The sequence below is a fragment of the Carettochelys insculpta genome, chromosome 26 (assembly GCF_033958435.1).
Source record: "Carettochelys insculpta isolate YL-2023 chromosome 26, ASM3395843v1, whole genome shotgun sequence".
Lineage (NCBI taxonomy): Eukaryota > Metazoa > Chordata > Testudines > Carettochelyidae > Carettochelys > Carettochelys insculpta.
The window spans coordinates 2,643,800-2,661,174 of NC_134162.1; the positions used below are offsets into that span (position 1 = coordinate 2,643,800).

At 58.6% G+C, this 17,375-nt stretch overlaps 1 protein-coding gene across 1 annotated transcript; it reads right to left on the minus strand.

The window, feature by feature from the left end:
• Positions 1-52: 52 nt before the first annotated feature.
• On the minus strand, positions 53-16,968 carry GNAT2 (G protein subunit alpha transducin 2). Its single transcript, XM_074977859.1, has 8 exons — positions 16,851-16,968; positions 12,780-12,822; positions 11,701-11,842; positions 7,696-7,853; positions 5,799-5,927; positions 5,109-5,238; positions 640-793; positions 53-243 (listed from the first exon to the last, which is right to left on the minus strand). The coding sequence occupies exons 1-8, from the start codon at positions 16,966-16,968 to the stop codon at positions 53-55; spliced, it is 1,065 nt and encodes a 354-aa protein (XP_074833960.1).
• Positions 16,969-17,375: the final 407 nt, after the last annotated feature.

Sequence of the window (17,375 nt, forward strand, 5' to 3'; positions counted from 1 at the left end):
CAAGGTTTGTAGTTCTCGGCTTGAACTTCCAGTACCTGAAAGACCTGGAGTTCTAGAAGAGACCACAGTCCTTGAGGTTCTCTTTGATGATGACGTCCGTGACTGCATCGAACACAAATTTGACGTTCTGGGTGTCTGTGGCACAGGTCATGTGACTGTAGATTTCTTTCACATCTTTTCGCATGTTGAGATCCAGGAACTGACTCTTGATGTAATTTCCTGCATCTTCAAATGTGTTGGGACCTGTGTGGGGGAAGGAGAGAACTCTGCTGGTCAGCAAGCTAGTACTCATTTGAAACTCCTCAAAGTGCACGGCTGCTAGGCTGGGTCTATGGCCTGCAAAGGATAAGTGAGTCTTTGCCATGTGGTGGTTCTGAGAGTTAAATGCATGTTGAACAGGACTGGAATGACAGCCCTGAGCAATGCCATCAGTGTGCCACACAAGTGAAGAGCAATCAGACCTTTCGTTGGTGGTTCAGCCTTCAGCCAGAACCTCTTTGTTCCTACCCCAGCAAATCCCCCTGGCTTGAGCCTAATGACTTATTCCCCATGAAAAGCATTTTCTGTCCATTCATGGCTTGTGTGCTACTCCTTTCTCTTCTCTTGCCCCCCCATCCTCCCTGTATTGAACCAACTCACCATCATAATCTGGGAAGCAGATGCTGAGGTGGACTTTCTTGATCTTTTCCTCAAAGAGGTCCTTCTTGTTGAGGAACAGAATAATGGAGGTGGCAGCAAAGAACTTGTGGTTGCATATACTGTTGAACAGATGCAAGGACTCGTGCATGCGGTTCTGAAGGGAAACAAACACTCTGTCACTCATAAAGAAATTTCAGAGGTGGGTGCGTTGAAAAGACCTGACTCTTTCGGGTTTCAGGAAGCAGGGGTGGGCGTGCCCAGTCCGTAGTTCCTCAGATACATACAGAAAGTTCACTCCTTCCTTCACACCCTAAGTTTCTGTGGCTTGTTAACGTGGACACGCTTGTTCCTCAAACCAGGCTCTACAGCAGCCGTTGCCCAGGTTGCTGCTAATGGTATTTCTTGTGGAAATCGGAAAGCATCTGGTTTTTGCGGCTGTGAAGAGGGCCGCCCTAGCCTTTACCATTACAAGCGTGAAGCCTTTGCAGGTTAGAAAGCTGTGATGCGTCCTGTTTGTCCTAGCTCAGGTAAGGCTCTGTGGAGGAAACGGGCATCCCTCGGTGGTGGTTTTGTTGCCGTTTCAGCAGGGCTCCAATTTTCAGGTGATGCCATGATGGCAAAAGTACAAGGGAGAACAAGTTCACTTGCCTGTAAGTGCTACAGAGTAGACTGTTCAGTGTCTGGCACAGGGACCCCTGCTCCATCACAGCTGTTATTCCAACACTCTTTGAGCCCCCCTCAAATGCACAAACTGTGGCAATCAAAAGCATTCAGGAGAGAGTGACTGTTGTAAGGGCAGCCTCAAAGTACTTCCCGGCAGCCAGGAGAGAAGTAAATACAACCCCTGCAAACGGGCTGCCAAACCTGCTGCATTCCTGCAGGTTTATTTACCTTCTGTCTTTTGCAGCCTGTCCTGCTCTTACGATGTAACAGCACCTCTGGAGAATATTTATCACCATGGTGAGTGATAGGGAAGCCTGGCAAGCCGCTTGGTCAGGGTTGTTTATTTTTCTTTGGAGAAGCCTCCTGCTTCTGCTCCCAGAAGCCAGCTCGCTTGGTAACCCTACTTGCCTTGCTAAGCCATAGGCAGCTGTCTGTTTTATGGACCATCACAACAGCAGCTGGGGAGAGTCCAGGGGGGAGGACTGCTGTCCCTGCACTCCAGCAGCCTCGTGTCATAAATCTGTCAGATGCGGGATTGCTGCAAGGTGGCAAAATCAGACCTGTCAGGCTACATGGAGCTCCTGGAGGGCAGTGTTCCTTGTCAGCCAGGTGCTGGGCAGCTGCTCAGGATGGCAGTGCCACCCAGAGGGTGTTTCTGCACGTCCCTCCATGTACAGAACAAATTATTCCGCACATGAATGGCAAAGATGGGGCAGGGGAACTTCACGTGAGCCTTCAACAGTCTTGTGAACCTTCTCCGCCCCCTTTCCAGTTTAACAACATCCTCCGTGAACTGGGCACAGGGTTCTGGCCCTGGTCACACCAGTCCTAAAGACAGAGGTAAAATAGCTCTGGGTCACCTGGAGATTCCCCTGTTGATGCATTCCCAGGGTCTCATTAGCCCTTTTCATGCCCCCCCCCCCCGCCCCACTGAGATTACACAACCAGCTGTTGTAGCAAATCTGTTTTCAGTCTGTTTCCCCATGTAATGAGGATGCCAACTAGAGCGGGGCTGCAGCTGGGAGCCAAATTCAGCGGAGCCCATAGGTCGGGCCCATCTGTGGCTCTCCCCCACCTGCACATTGCTGCACCAAGCAAGCAGGGGTGAAGGGATTGTGATTTATTTGATCGGTCAGTTACGGAACTGCACAGACAAGCAGCAGAATTAGGAAGCTTTTCAGGGGAAGGGCACGGCTTCAGCTATGGCTGCCCCTTTCTCCTGCGGCTCGCTGCCTGCCCCGCTCTGCACTTGTCCCTGCCTTTTAGATGTTTACCAGAGGCGTTGCTGCTTGTGGACTTAACTGCCATCCGTAAGCCTCTGTTGCTCCCTGCCCTGACAGCTGAACATCAACCTGGGTGACCACCGATCCTGTGAAGTCTGTGGGAGCTTTGTGACTGATGTTAAAGGGGCCAGGATTTCACCTGGGCTGTCCCTGCACAGGAAGTGGTCATTCTCCTGGGTTTTCTCAGAGCTGCAAGCTTGGCTGTGCTGTTTTGGCAGCTGGCTTTTTTTTTTCCAGCTCCTGCATTGCAGTGTAAATTTTAGAAATGAAGAGGATTGTTGTATCTGACCTGCACAGCACAGGCCAGAGATGAGGGGTCCTGCCCCACCCCACAGCTTGTGGTGAACTAGAGCAGAAGATTTAGGAAAACACCCCTGGTTTGGGTTTAAAGACAGGGCTAGATCTGCACGGATTGAAATGTGTACTGACTAGGCACCTAAATTCAAGACCGAGCTCCTTCGACCCCCTGCTCAGCTGCTGCTTAACCCTGAATGTGCAAATTCTTTCCCCCACCAGCTTTCACAAGTGGGCACTTACAAAGCTGGTGACTCCTGAGGCTGCTGAATTCCCTGCCACACAAGCCTACCTGCCACCCTTCCCTGCTGTAGCTCAGTGGTTCTGGCTCTAGCCAGGGAGCCCTAGGTTGGAATCCCCCTCTGCTCCATTCAGAGCAAAGATATGACTTGTCTGTCCTACTGCAGCTGGGTGCCCAGACTGCCAGGTGCTTGTGGGGTTCTCCTGTTCTGGCAAAACTGTTTTGTGTGGCATATTGATATAGCCATGGGGCCAAACAGAGACTAGCCCTGGGGTTAGGTGCCCTCCTGCGAGAGGCAGAGCCCTGTCCCCGCTCCAAGGGCCAGTCAGGACCAGATGTGGGAAAAGTTACTTGAGTAAAAGCACAGCTGCTTTGGGGGATTAAGTACAAGTCATTGGCGTCCCTCTGGGAAACTACTTGAGTCACACTCTGTCTTACACACATGCCCCCCACACACATCCTTTATCATACTCAAGTCCCCAGAAGTTGGATTTTTTTCCACCTCTGATCAGGTGTTTAGGACAAAATTGGACCAGCTTCAGCAGGCAAAGGCGGGAGACACCTGCTCTGGAACAGCCATCCTGGGACGCGTAGCTGGGAGGTGGACGGTGAGTTCAAGTGCCTGCTCCAGATCAGAGGCGGGGTTCCCAGTGGGGTCTCCATGCCCCAGGCGAGTGCTCTGGCTGTTGGGGTGCCCTTCCCTCACCTCCTGGGAATAGGGCACTGAGGAAATGCACAGGCCTGCTCCTCTGTTGGCTGGCTGAGGGGGCCCTCTGCTCTGGCTTTTGCATTCTGTGAATTCCATTCTTACCCAGCTTCCTGAGGCATCGTAAGGGGAGCCGGGGCCCTGGACACACAGAGGAGGTCCAGCAAGCAGCAGCAAAGCTCTGCACCACCTACTCTCCATGCCCCCCCACCCAGGCCATCCCATGCCCACGTGGCTCCAGTGGTTAAACCTGGCCGCTAAAACCAAGCGCTGTCTAAATCTGCATGAGTCCAGCTGTTGGCTCTCCCAGTCGCTGGACCTGGCCGTCTTGGCCTGCTAGCTCAGAGCCTCTGCCATTGCTCTGATCAAGTCGCCTCTTCACCCTCTCTGGGGCAAACAAACTCCACTCCGCTGCTTTCGTTGCCTGTGCAACAGGCTGCTGAACCCACCCTGACCACCTCTCTGGAGGTGCAGCCGTCAGGCCGTGTACGGGTTCTGAAACCAACGGGCCAGCATTCGGCAACTGTTCCATGCACAGGGGCCAAGGAAAGTGTTACATGGGCTACCCAGGCTCTGGCTGCAGTACTGACGTGTCGGTGAGTTCAGGCTCTGGTAACCCTGCCAGGCAGGTGCTGCGATCCCTCGCTGCCAGAGGCAGTGGCTGCAGAACAGCTGAGTGCTCTCTGTGAAGGTGTGAGCCCTGCCCTGCCTCCTGCAATCAACCAGGCGTGCGTGTACCTGGCAGGAGTGACAATCAAAGCACCAGGGCTGTGCCCAAGGCCCTGCTGGGAACGTTATCCAGCTCTCCTACCCTCTGCTTTAACCACACATCCCTCTTGCTGCCCCATTCATTTTGGCTGCCCTCTTGAAAAGCAAACAGCTGGCCAGCCCCCTCTGCTTGCACCAGCCATGGGATGTCATTGCTACTGGGCTGGCTGGAAAACAGGCGTTCACTTTCAGCCCGGTTAATCTGATGTCAGGCAAGTGCTCTTTTTTGTTTCCTGCATTTGCGTCAGTAGCACAGCGTAAACCACAAGCTGACGCTCACGGCTCTTCCGCTTCCTGTGCCTGCTGGGGCCTCCCTGTGCCAGGCCATACAGGCCTCGAGGCAGCCCAGGAGTCGGTCCGGGCTGGGGTGGGGCTATCTTCTCAACCTAGCTGGGGCGCTCAGGTCCTACTCTGCTCAGCTGGAGGCTTTCCCCTTCCAGCAGCTGCGCTCTGCTGGCAGAGAAGGCACAGGCCTCACGCCAGCAGCAGATGGGGATGAAGAGGGGGAACATACCACTTCATCATCCTCGACCAGCACCATGTCATAGGCGCTGAGGGCACCGCAGAAGATGATGCAGGTCACGCCCTCGAAGCAGTGAATCCACTTCTTGCGTTCTGACCTCTGGCCGCCTACGTCAAACATCCTGTGGAAGAGGGACAGAGGTTAGTCTGTATTTTCCCAATGCACAACAGCAGCCCTGTAGCACTTTAAAGAGGAACAAAATAATTTACTAGGTGATGAGCTTTCGGGGGACAGACCGTAGGCGTAGGTCTGTCCCCCGAAAGCTCATCACCTAATAAATTATTTTGTTCCTCTTTAAAGTGCTACATGGCCACTTTTTTATCCTGTGGCTGCTGTCAGGTCATCCCTTTCCCCACCCAGGCAGTGCCGGCACCTAATAAATCATTTCGTTTGCCTAAAATGCTACAGGGCTGCTGACGTACTCCGCCCCTGCTGGGCTGGGATGCAGCAGCTGTTAAGAGTGCAGAGGGACGGATCCTTAGCAGGCATGCAGAGAGAGCGCCGTGTGCCCTGGAGATTTACAGACCCAAGAAACTCGGCTCTTAGGCTGGGACATGAAGACTCTCCCAGCCCACTGAGCTAGAGGGGCCTCATCGTGGCCGGAGTGGGGCCAGGACTCCCGTGTTGCTACTGTTGCCTGGGGCTGCCAAAGGGGAGAGGGGCACGTCCGTATGTACCCACCTGAAGTTAAGATCTTTGACAGAGAACTTGGTCTCTATGATCCCTGTGGTCTTCACGCGTGATCGCAGTACGTCCTGTTCATTGGGGAGGTAATCGGGGGCTGTGATCCGATCCAGCTGGTTCAGGTAGCTAGGCAGGAACGCAGAGAGCCCTCAGGAGGAGCCCTAAAGGGCAGGGTGTGGAGGTTCAGGGCTACCTGGGAGCTAGTGCTCTCGGAGAGGAGGTGGGATGGGCCACGTGATTCTGCTGGCCTGGGTGAGAGGAGATCTACTCTGCTTGCAAGGCATGAACAGCTCCATTGGCTTGCTGGAGTCCAGCCTGCACGGGGCCTGACCTGGCTTGCAGTAGCGCCCGCTGCCAGGCACTAAACAGACCCTATGGCCCAAGAGCCGACTGTGCCGAGAGAGGACGGATGGAGGCAGACAGACGCGGCTGCTGCTGCTCCAGCGGTAGGAGCTAAGCAAGGGCTGGTTGCAGCGGCGCCTAGGGAGCTGATGCTTTGGGTTGGAAAGCCTCTGTTCCAGCATCCCCCTGGCTCCTCCAGCCCCCAAGGGGACGGTGAAGCTGCTGCAGCCTGGCTGGGAGCTTTGGGGCAGGCTGTCATGCCTGACTCAGTGGGTGCAAGGCCACTGTGTGCTCCCAGCAGCTGTCGCAGGAGTGTGCCTGCTCTGCCCTGCAGCCCTCAGGCTGCGCCCTGGTACAGGCCCTTGTGAATGATGCTAAACTAGCACGAAGGGCAGGCTAGCGAGGGCCTCCCGGAGTCCCTCCAGTGGATTTACACTGAGTGCAGCCGCAACCCTTGGCCCTGCAGCTGCTGAGATGCAGAGAGCCTGAAAGCCCTCCAGGCCTGGAGGTAGCGGGGCCTGGGCCGAGCAGTGCCTGAGTGGGAATGATACCTGGGTCCCTAGCCTCAGGTCCTAGGCTGAGCTCAGCGGGGCGGGGTGGGCCAGCCTTGTTGCAACTGGGCTGCTGCTGGGGAGGGGGGTTGTTAGCTCCCCTTCAGCAGGCAGTGACAGCCGGCTCATTGTGTGACTCACCAGTGCTGCTCCAGGGTTCCCTATCTCATCTCAGTGATCCATGGGGAGCCGCCTGGGCTCACAGGGAGCATGGTTAGAGTGACCATATCTCCCCCACCCAAATAGGGGACAAGGGGAATGATGCTGGCCTGGCCAAAACAGGAAGGGTGGTTACCTAGCTGGGAGCTGGCTGCCTTGGGGGGCTGTCACCCTCCCACTGAAGCTCCTGGCTTCCAGCAGCTGGGGGGCCACAGTGCTGCCGCTCTGGCTTCCTGCACCCCCAGCAGTGAGAAGTTGCGGGGACAGCTGTACCGCGGTGGGGGAACTGAGGGAAGCTGGGCACCAGCCTCAGGAAAATATAGGGCAATTTGCCCCCTTGACAAAATACATCAGGGCACCAGCCTGGTGTCCCAAATACGGGACTGGCCCCCTGAAACTGGGAGGGATGGTCACCCCAAGCACAGAGCACCTCGCTTGTTGCTTAGTGGATACAGGAGCGCATGCAGCCTGACCCACCTAATGCTTCAAAGTCATTTCCCCCCCGCCCCCCGCCGGGCTTGTCCCCTGGGGCCCTTGAAGGCGTGTGTGCCCTCCCTTGATGGACCAGGCTCTCCTGGAACTGAGCCCTGGGCTTCCCCAGGCTTCCACGGGAGGCAGTTGGGCCCACCCCCTGCACTTTCTCCTCCCCGAGCCCCTCCCTGGGTGGCTGCAGAAAAGCTGCATCCGTGCCCTTTTGAGTGGGGATGGGGGGAGCTCCCTGCTCCATAAACGTGAGGGGAGAGGCCGGACACTAAGCCCCCTTGAATCGCCGCCCCTTGCTGGTGGAGTTCCCCCTCTGGCATTTGCTTTTCCTCGTGGCTGGGTTACCGGGTCGCACTTACTACGAAGCCGAGTCGTTGAGCTGGTACTCGGCCGCTCGGTCAAAACAGGCCTGGACTCCCGCATCCTTCCACAGCTTTTTAATGCAGTCCACTAGCTCCGGGGGCATGGTGCCCTCCTCGATGGAATCTGCCAAGTTGCACAGCTGCCGCCCGTCGTCCTGCAAGAGCCAGAGCCGCTGCGTGGGGAGGCTGCTTGGGCTGGGTTTTCCTCGGGATCATGGGACTTCAATCCACCCGCCCCAGCTGCCCTGATGTTCAGGGCCCACAGCCCCGGAAAACGTGGGAAACAGGCGCAGGCCCTGGAGTCAGGTTCTCAGTGCTCCTGCGTCAGCAGAGGGCACCACATGCCATAGCTTGGCACCCGGCTGGAACCCAGCTTCTCCTTCAGCAGGTTGGGAACAGAGCCGGCCCTGCTCTCAGCCTTGGAGGTCCTGTCTTGCCCTGCCCAGCCAGCCCTGGCAGTCCTGTCATGAAGGAGCTGGATTGTTTAGAAAAGAGGAGACCCAGGGGGTACATGATAGAGGTATATAAAATTATGACAGGGGTGGAGAGGGTGAATAAGGAGAAGTTGTTTACTTGTGCCCCCAATACAAGAACTAGAGGACACTGAATGAAATTAATGGGCATAGAATCATAGAGCACTAGGACTGGAAGGGACCTCGAGAGGCCATCGAGTCCAGCCCCCTGCCCCAATGGCAGGACCAAGTACTGTCTGAACCACCCCTGATAGACATCTATCTAACCTGTTCTGAAATATCTCCAGCAATGGAGATTCAACAACCTCCCTGGGCAATTTATTCCAGTGTTTGACCACCCTGACAGGAGCTTTTTCCTAATGTCCAACCTAAACCTCCCTTGCTGCAGTTTAAGCCCATTGCCTCTTGTTCTATCCTCAGAGGCCAAGAAGAACAAGTTTTCTCCCTCCTCCTTATGACTCCCTTTTAGATACCTGAAAACCACTATCATGTCTCCCCTCAATCTTCTCTTTTCCAAACTAAACAAGCCCAGTTCTTTCAGCCTTTCTTCATAGGTCACATTCTCTAGACCTTTGATCATTCTTGTCGCTCTTTTCTGGACCCTCTCTAATTTCTCCACATCTTTCTTGAACTGCGGTGCCCAGAACTGGACACAGTCCTCCAGCTGAGGCCTAACCAGCGCAGAGTAGCGTGGAAGAATGACTTCTCGTGTCTTGTTCACAACGCAACTGTTAATGCGTCCCAGAATCATGTTTGCTTTTTTTGCAACAGCATCACACAGTTGACTCATATTTAGCTTGTGGTCCACTCTGACCTCTAGATCCCTTTCTGCTGGGTAGCAGGTTTAAAACTAATATAAGAAAGTTGTTCTTCACTAGCACATAGTTAACCTGTGGAACTCCTTGCCAGAGGAAACTGTGAAGGCTAGGACTGTAACAATTGAAGAGTGAGCTAGATATATTCACAGAGGTTAGGTGGGCAAAAGTCTATTAGCCAAGGATAGGAATGGTGTCCCTGGCCTCTGATTGTCAGAAGCTGGAGACGGATGGCAGGAGACAAATCTCTAGATCATTGTCTTCGGTCCCACTCCCCGGGGCACCTGGCAAAGGCTGCTGTCGGCAGCCAGGCTGCTGGGCTTGATGGACCTTTGGTCTGACCCAGTTTGGCCATTCTTATGGGGGGATGAGTTGCACCCAGCGCAAGTTGGCAGGTGACGGGGAGCTGGGGCTGGTTGCTAGCCTGGCGGGGAGGCAGAGGTAGGGATGACACTGGGGTGACTGGTGAAGAAGGATGAGGGGGAGGCGGCGCACCAGCCGTATGACCCCCCCGCCTGTCTCTGCCCCAGCCCCACAGCACCGAGGGGAGAAAGGAGAGTGCCCAGGCTCCATGTCTGCCCCACCTCCTCCCCCATTCCCTCGGTACGACAAGGTGGGCAGCCGCCCCATGGAAGGGAGGGGCAGGGGCGCGGGCAGGGGTCTCCTCCCCTACCCACCTACCACCGAGGTGGTGCCAGCAGCAGCCAGCTCCACTCTGCCGCACCGCCCCCTTCCCAGCCCCACTTCCCTCCAGCCCCCCGTCCATGCTGCGCCGCTGCTTGCCCTGCCCCAGGTAATCCCCATCCCTGGGGTTGGGGAGGGGAGTAGAGGACAGGGTGGGGGTGGGGGGATTGTCCTTTGCCTGGAGCGCTGGGTGGGGTTGCCCTGGGCCAGCCCTGCCCTCAGCGCTGCAGCCTGGGGATTGGCAGGGGTCTGCCCCCCACTCCCAAGCGGTGCTGCAGGGAAGCAGAGTGACTCAGCTCCTGTGCGGCGCGACTGGCAGCTGGGGAGCGAGATTTCTTGCTCTGTTTCCCCCCAGCCACCAGTGAGGGCCGGGTCCTACCCTGCTAAACCCCCAGGCTGCCCAGAGCCTCTCGCCCCATGTTCCTGCTACTTATTTTTCTCAGCCGGGGCAGAATAAATGTTGGTCTGTGCATAGGGGGACGTGCAGCTGGGCACCACCAGCAGAAACTCAGGCTGCCGGCTGGGGGCTCTGCCAGCGCTCTGCTAATCAGCCATGCGGCGCCTGAATCCGTCCTGAGGGGCTGCCCGAGTGCTCAGCTTCCAGGGCACGCCGGCCTTGTCCCTCCCAGGGCGCCTGGAGAGGCATGTGACCCCTCAGACCCCATCACCAGTTGCCAGTGGATGGCACTCAGCTGGGGGAGAGGTAGATACAGTGGAGGGGAGGGATAGCGTCCAGAGTGACCTGGATAAATTGGAGGACTGGGCCACAAGAAATCTGAGGTTCAACAAGGAGAAGTGCAGAGTCCTGCATTTGGGATGGAAGAATCCCCAGCACTGTTACAGGCTGGGGACCGACTGGCTCAGCAGCAGTGAAACAGGAAAGGACGTGGGGATTGCAGTGGATGAGAGGCTGGATATGAGTTAACAGTGTGTCCTTGTAGCCAGAAGGCAAATGGCATATGGGGTGCGTTAGGAGGAGCATTTCCAGCAGATCTAGAGAAGTTATTATTCCCCTCTACTCGACACTGGTGAGGCCACATCAGGAGTAGAGAAAGGGAGTTGATGCATTGAAAAGAGTCCAGCAAAGGGCAACAAAACTGATTAAGGGCCTAGAGCACGTGACCTAAGAGGAGAGGCTGAGGGATGTGGGGTTACTTAGTTTGCAGAAGACTGAGGGGTGATTTAATAGCAGCCTTCAGCTACCTGAAGGGGACTCTAAAGGGGATGGAGAGAGGCTGTTCTCAGTGGTGACGGATGGCAGAACAAGGAGCAGTGGTCTGAAGTTACAGTGCAGGAGGTCTAGGTTGGATATTAGCAAAAACTCTTTCCCCAGGAGGGAGGTGAAGCACTGGAATGTGTTACCAAGAGAGGTGGTGGAACCTCCTTCCCTAGAGGTTTTTAAGTCCTGGCTTGACACAGCCCTGGCTGGGGTGATTTAGTTGGGGCTGATCCTGCTTTAGGCAGGGGGCTGGACTCCATGATCTCCTGAGGTCCCTTCCAGCCCTGGGATTCTACCTGTGCCCACCGACTGGTAGTGACATCTAACAACATATGAATCGCTGTGGTAGGAAGTGTTGGGCCTCTAGTACATGCTGGCGTGAGACCCAGCGTGCGCCTACTCGTTGGAGGAAGTGGGTCTTGCCCATGAAAGCTCCTGAGCTAGTAACTGCGTCAGTCTCTCAGGGCTACAGGCCTGTTATTGGGGTGTGTCTACCCCGCCCCCTGCTCCTGGCACCCAGATCTGAGCAATTGTGCTTACAAACTCCAGCGAGGGCTCTTGCATCTCAGGCACAGAAGGGGACTAGCCCTGTGCTCGGGCTCTGGGCATTTGGGCTCGCCCGGCTCACCCCAGCAGCCACACTGCTCCTCTTCCCACGCTCGCTTGATTGAGACAAACGTGCACCCCATACGCCCCTAGGCTCAGAGGGAAACTTCCTCCCCAAGGCCAGAGCAGAACGCTGCCCTGCTGGCTCCAGCCCGGCGTTCCTGCACCCGAGCTGGTGGGGGCTGGCTCCCCGGCGCATACTGACCGATCGTCCCGGCTCAGCATAGTCTATCCCCAGCGTGGACATGGCCCGGATGATGGCCAGGATGGACTGCAGCACGTTGCCGTAGATGATGGACTTAAACTCTAGGCACTCTTCTGGCGTGTAACCGTCTTGATGGATAATCCTGCAGGGCGAGGGGAACAAAACGCAGCCCTTAGCAGGGAGGGCAGCCTCGCACCGCTCCAGGGCGACCTGCAGCCTGGCTCTCGGCACCTGGCTAGGCAGCCTGCCGCAGAGGCAGGGTAGGGACTGCAATGGGACCATTTGGCCCTGCTTGGAGGCTCACGCTCCCCTGGCCTGGCTGCCTTTCCCTGGTGGGGCTGGGGCATGTTGGCAGGGGCGGGGTGCGTCGCTGAAGAACCGAACGGGGTCGGTGGCATTTGCTAGCAGCATTGGGCAGCGTGTTCCTCCGGGCAGGGGAGGGGGCTCCTTACACCCGGCTGGCCCGCGCTGGCATGCAGCCCGGCTCCTAGTGGGGCCCATTGTGAGCTACCCAGGGGCCTTACAGCTAAGCCCAGATGTAGTGATGATTTAAGGGGTCTCAGCCCCGGAGGCCCTGCACAGCAAGGAGTGCTGAGTCACCGGGTTGGCTGTTTCTGCCTCCCTTGCACATGGAGATGGCAGCCACACCAAACCGCCGGCTGCCAAGCAGCCTGGAGGAGCACACCGCCATCTGCCAGCATGGCAGGGCTCCCTGGGACAGTCCGTGGGGAAGGGACGTTGAGATCAGCTGCGCAATCAGGCTGATCTCCCTGTCCTGGGAGGGGTCAACAGCCAATCCATGGGAGATATGACAAGTCCTCCCACCCCCAGTCCGTGCCTGGATGCGAAGGAACCGGGCGCCTTTCCCTCCCCGCTCGCATAACAGCAGCTGCTGTTTTTATTGAATTGTTTAATCCATCTGTATTAATCTTGCCACACTCTTCCCAGCTGGCCGCAGCCTGGCCCAGCAACACCGCGGGATTCCTCGTGCCACAGCCCTGCGGAGATCGGGCCCCCAGAAGGACACGGGCCTTGGTCGGTGCTCTGGGCAGCTGCCCTCAGTCCCAGTGGGTACTCACTTCATCTGTTTGACGATGGTACTCTTGCCTGACTCCCCAGCACCTGGAAAAGAGCCGGAGGAAGTGTTTGAATGCCAGCACCCAGAGAGACGAAGACGCGTGCGCCTTGGGGGAGCCCAGCTCTGCAGCACTGGCGCCCTGTGGCATTGCAACTTGCTGTGCAGCGCTCAATCTGTGCTATCCTGCCCTTCACTCCTCTTGCAGGGGCTTGTCTGGGCACTGGGTCCAGATGCAAACAGGTGGATTTTCTCCGGGGTGGGGTTAGTTTGTGGCAAACGAACGTGGCTCAGGCCCTGGGTTTCCAGGAGCTGCTCAGGGGCCCAGCCCTGCAACTGGCCTTGTTGAGTGGAGTGAGGTGAGCCCAGGGCTTGAGCTTTGACATAACGGCCTGGACTCTCCCCTTCAACTGCTGGCCAGGAGGTGCTGGGATCCCCGCGCTGTGCGCTGTGGGAACGCGGCTGTGGGAAGGGGGACCTGCACGCCCCGGCCTGCGCAGTTCACCAGCACGTGGCAGGACCTGCAGGCAGCACCCAGCTCTGCGCTGTGTTACGCAGACCTCCCGACCCCTGGCCAGGGTTCAAACCGTCTTGTGCCCCAGACGGGCCTGAGGAAGGAACCGGCACGTGCGGTTTGGAGACAGGACACGGGATTCTCAAGGTTGGTACCGAGGGGCTGGTGCTCTGTTGCTCTCCGTGGCCACCGAGGCAGCACAAGGAGTCAGTTTGCAGCCAGGGAGCCTGAGGCTGGATTTTAGACCGGTAAGGTGAGCTCAGAGCTGGACCAGGTGGGCTCAGTTGGCTGGCGGCCCTGGCGTGGGGGCTTTCAGAACAGGTTACGCTCATCGGGCTGGGCCAGCAAGGTGGGCTGGTCGGCTTATGGCAGCCCAGCTCTCCCTCTTGCTACTACTCCCAGGACGTATCCCACAGAGCAATGCCCTGCAGCTCCCGTCACCCTTCCACTCCCCCTGGGCCGAGCCCCCACCTCCACCCCGCCTACCAGCCCTCCTGCACCCCCAGCCAGAGCTCAGCGCAGGGACGTGAGCTCCCTGCTCCTCGGCACTGGGCTGTGCAGGTCTGCTGGAGCGGGGAACCTTCCAGCTTCCGCCCGCCCTGGTTCTAGCTCCCCGCAGCCACTCGCGAGCCATGGCCAGGGCTGCCATTCCTGCCAAACCTGGCACTTGGGCCACCTGCAGCCCAGCAGTGGAACCTGGCCTGGGAGCCTGGCAGGCTGCGCCCCAGCCTTGTGGAAATCACCATGTTGGAGGGACTGGCTCCAGCCTGTAGCAGGGAGTTCCTGCCCGCTCAGCCAGCCTCAGCCTGGGGCCCACCCAGCCCAGCTGGGCTCTGCCTGCCCCTGCGCTCTCCTGCTGCTCGTCGGGGCTGTGCGGCCGGCGATGGGCATCACCTCAGCTCAGCGCTTTAAGTAGCTTATTCCGTCCCAGGAAGCTGCTTAGACTTAGGCCGTAATCGTGTTGATCCCGGCCCCCGGGCCAGCACCGGGATAAACCTCGTCGGACTTCGCAGGCTTCCTGCCTCTGCAGCGCTGGGGCAAAGCCGCCACGCTGTGACCTGCAGCTCTGGGCAGCGTTGTCCCGGCACCTGCCAAGGACGGCTCTGGGACTGCGGGGCCCGGCTTGCGCTCCCTCCGCTTGAGGGGCCAGGCAGGCGCAGGGGATGCTGCCTCGGTGTCCCCCTCCGCTCCAGTGTCTTCCCTCCCCAGCCCGTCGCCCACTGGAGCACGCGAGCGCTGCTCTGGCGCAGGCCAGGGAGGGAGGGTGGGACTCGCAGGGCACCGGGACGGACCCCAGCTACCGTAAGGGGGTGGACCCCCAACCCCTGTGTGCAGCTAGTCTGAGCTGCTGCAAGGCCCAGGCCCGAGACCAGCCAGGCACTGCTGCGGCCCTCCATCTGCCGGTGTGACTGGAGCCTCGCCTTTCGGGGAGACAGCTGGGCTTCTTTGGATCAGGGTGGGGGCGAGCTACCCCAGCTGAGCGTGATGCTAAGCAGGGGTTGGCAGGAGGAGCTTGTGCCTGGGGGAAGGGGAGAAGGTTCCACCTCCCATGACCGTCCCTGGCCTCCTAACCTTCACCTGATGCTGTGCCCTGATCTGTGGCCCATGTCCTTTCCCTGGGACGTATCCATACCTCACGCCTCCCCCCGGCCGCCTGGGAGAAGACACTTGGCCTCAGCTGCTGGGGCCTGTCCTGGCTGCCCTCGCACGCGCACGCTGGATTGGGTCAGTGGTGCTGGAGCTGTTTTTAGGGTGGCGCCCCTCCCCGCCCCAGGCTGGGGTCACACCGAGTGGTGGCAACCCTCCTGCACCGGGCACTGTCGCTGCAAACGGTCTCTGGTCCATCTGGCACAGGAGAGCTGGCAACTTAATAAAAGCCGGAGGCGGCTGGGGAGCCCTGGCTGGCAGAAGGGCCCCGAGGGCAGTGCAGCCTCCCGGCCGGCTGGCTGCAGAGTCCCGAGGACCCCCCGTTGGCGCTGAAACCAGCAGGGCCGCCAGGACTCCAGAGGGGCCGCTTGGAGGCTGCGATGCGGAGCCGGCAGCGGGGCTGGCCCTGGTGCAGGGAAGCCAGCCCTTTGTCCCGTGACTGAGTTGGACGCTCCCTGCCCCCGGCAGGCAGGATGGCAGCTGTGCTCCAAGCTGGAGCATGGAGAGGGGCTGCAGCAGATGGCGTGAGCTGGGGATGCCGGGGGGTCCTCTCCAGGCCTGGCAGGCTGAGATCTGCCCCATAACCCCACTCCGCGGTGCTCAGCTCGTGTGCCGGTGCCTGCGGAAGGGCTGAGAGAGGCGTCTGCTCCAGGCAAGGGGCCGCCCCATCGCTCCAGCTTGCGGCTGGGGAATCAGCAGGCTCCTGCAGCCTCCGCCTCGCTGGCCCTTCTGCCTCTGGGTAGTGGCGAAGCCCAGGACAGCCGTGTGCCCAGATATAACGTGCGCCCTTTCTAGTCCCACCGCTGCCGGAGCACCAGTTGCAGTCACCCTCCGCCTCCCTCCAGGCCCGAGATCTCAAAGCACTTCAAAGCTGTGGTTCAATCCTGCGAGGCCCTGCTCACCGGAGCCGCCTCGCTCCAGGTCTGGCTGTTATGCCTCACAAGTAGGGGGGCGATGCCACCATCAGCCTGTTTTACAGCTGGGGAACTGCGGGTCATGCTATGGGCCAGCTGTGGAGCGGGGCCAAGGAAGGACTAGAAGGACCAAGGGCTTGGGTCACACCCTGCAGCTGTGGGGCTGGGGCTGCGTCCGCTGCTGTGGTCTCCAGTGCAGAGCCACAACACCGGCGTTGCTTAGCCTGGCATCCCGGGCCAGAACACACCTCTCCAATTAATCCCCCTTTTCACCCCCGGCTGTGGGGCTCTCCCAGTCGGCCCAGCTGGCCCTGAGGCTGGCCACCCCGTGAAGACACAGTCCCAGGGCTCCTGTTGGCTCCCCCGCCCCGGCCCTGGGCACTGCAAATAGATTTTAATCCCAGCAGAGGAGCCTCTCTCAAGTGGGTTGCGACCTCTTGTCACATCTGATTGGTGGAGAAATCTGGGTCCCAGCTAATCACTTTGATGAGGAAGTCATCAAGCTAATGAGAGCCCATCTGGTGCTGCTTAGGGCCTGATCCCCTCTCAGCTGGGGAACGCTGGGTGCCTGACTCTCTGAACCCCCTGGACGGAGCCAGCCAGACTGACACCGAGCCCCCTCCCCTCTGCCTGGGACCTGCACTGCATTTCACGTTCCCTCCCAGCCCCGGGCCGCCAGCAGATCCGGCCATGTTCTAATCCCTTCCCATCAGCTGCTTGGTCTCCAGCCCTGCCACAATCACCCCAGCCTCTCTCCTACCCCATCTCCCCAACCTTTGCATCCCCACATCTCACCGAGGGCTCACTCTTCCCAGGCTTTGGAACGGGAGGGGGGTGGCAATCTAACCCCCCCTTCCTGCACTGCCTCCATCTCGACTCACCAGCATCCCTCATAGGGCCATTCCCCGCAAACAGCACCTTTCTTAGAGACCAGCTCTGAGTGGTACCCACCCTCCTCGCTTCACAAGGCCCCCCCGGGTGTCCCAGCTCTCCTGCTTACCTAGCAGCAGCAGCTTGACTGTCTTCGCTTCCTTGTCTGCATCTTCCTGGAGCTTCTTCTCCAGCTCCTTGGACCTTTTGGCCAGTTCTTTATCCTCCGCGCTCGCTCCGCTCCCCATCTCGGCACCTTCCTCCTCGAGCTCCTCTAACTCCTCGAGCGCCTCTGGTTCTTCCAGCTCTTCTCCTGGGGTCGCTCACCCTTTACGGGGTGGGGAGCGAGAGAGAAAAGACGGGGCTCTATTCCTGACCCCCCCCGCCGGCACCTGCGAAGGGCCCCGCGCCGCAGCCCAGCTCTGGAGCTCCACGCAGGACGGCTGCTGGCCAGGGACTGCCAGGACAGCAGCATGGGAGCCCTTCACCGGGCCCCTCTCTCTGCTCTCTACCTTAATTCCCCAGGGGCAGCCTAATTTCTGTCCTGTGGATTGGGGGCTTTTCATCTCACCATGTGACCTTGGAAATCCAATTACACGAGCCGAAGATGGCAAAGATTAATGCCTGAGAAATGCGACTGCTGGCCGGGGGTGGC

Coding starts and splice junctions, on each gene's coding strand:
- GNAT2 (XM_074977859.1), bottom strand. CDS start 16,968: ATGGGGAGCGGAGCGAGCGCGGAGGATAAAGAACTGGCCAAAAGGTCC. Junction 11,843..12,779: donor ACCATCGTCAAACAGATGAA/GTGAGTACCCAC, acceptor CTCGCCCTGCAG/GATTATCCATCAAGACGGTT. Junction 5,928..7,695: donor CTCAACGACTCGGCTTCGTA/GTAAGTGCGACC, acceptor GTTCCTGCCTAG/CTACCTGAACCAGCTGGATC.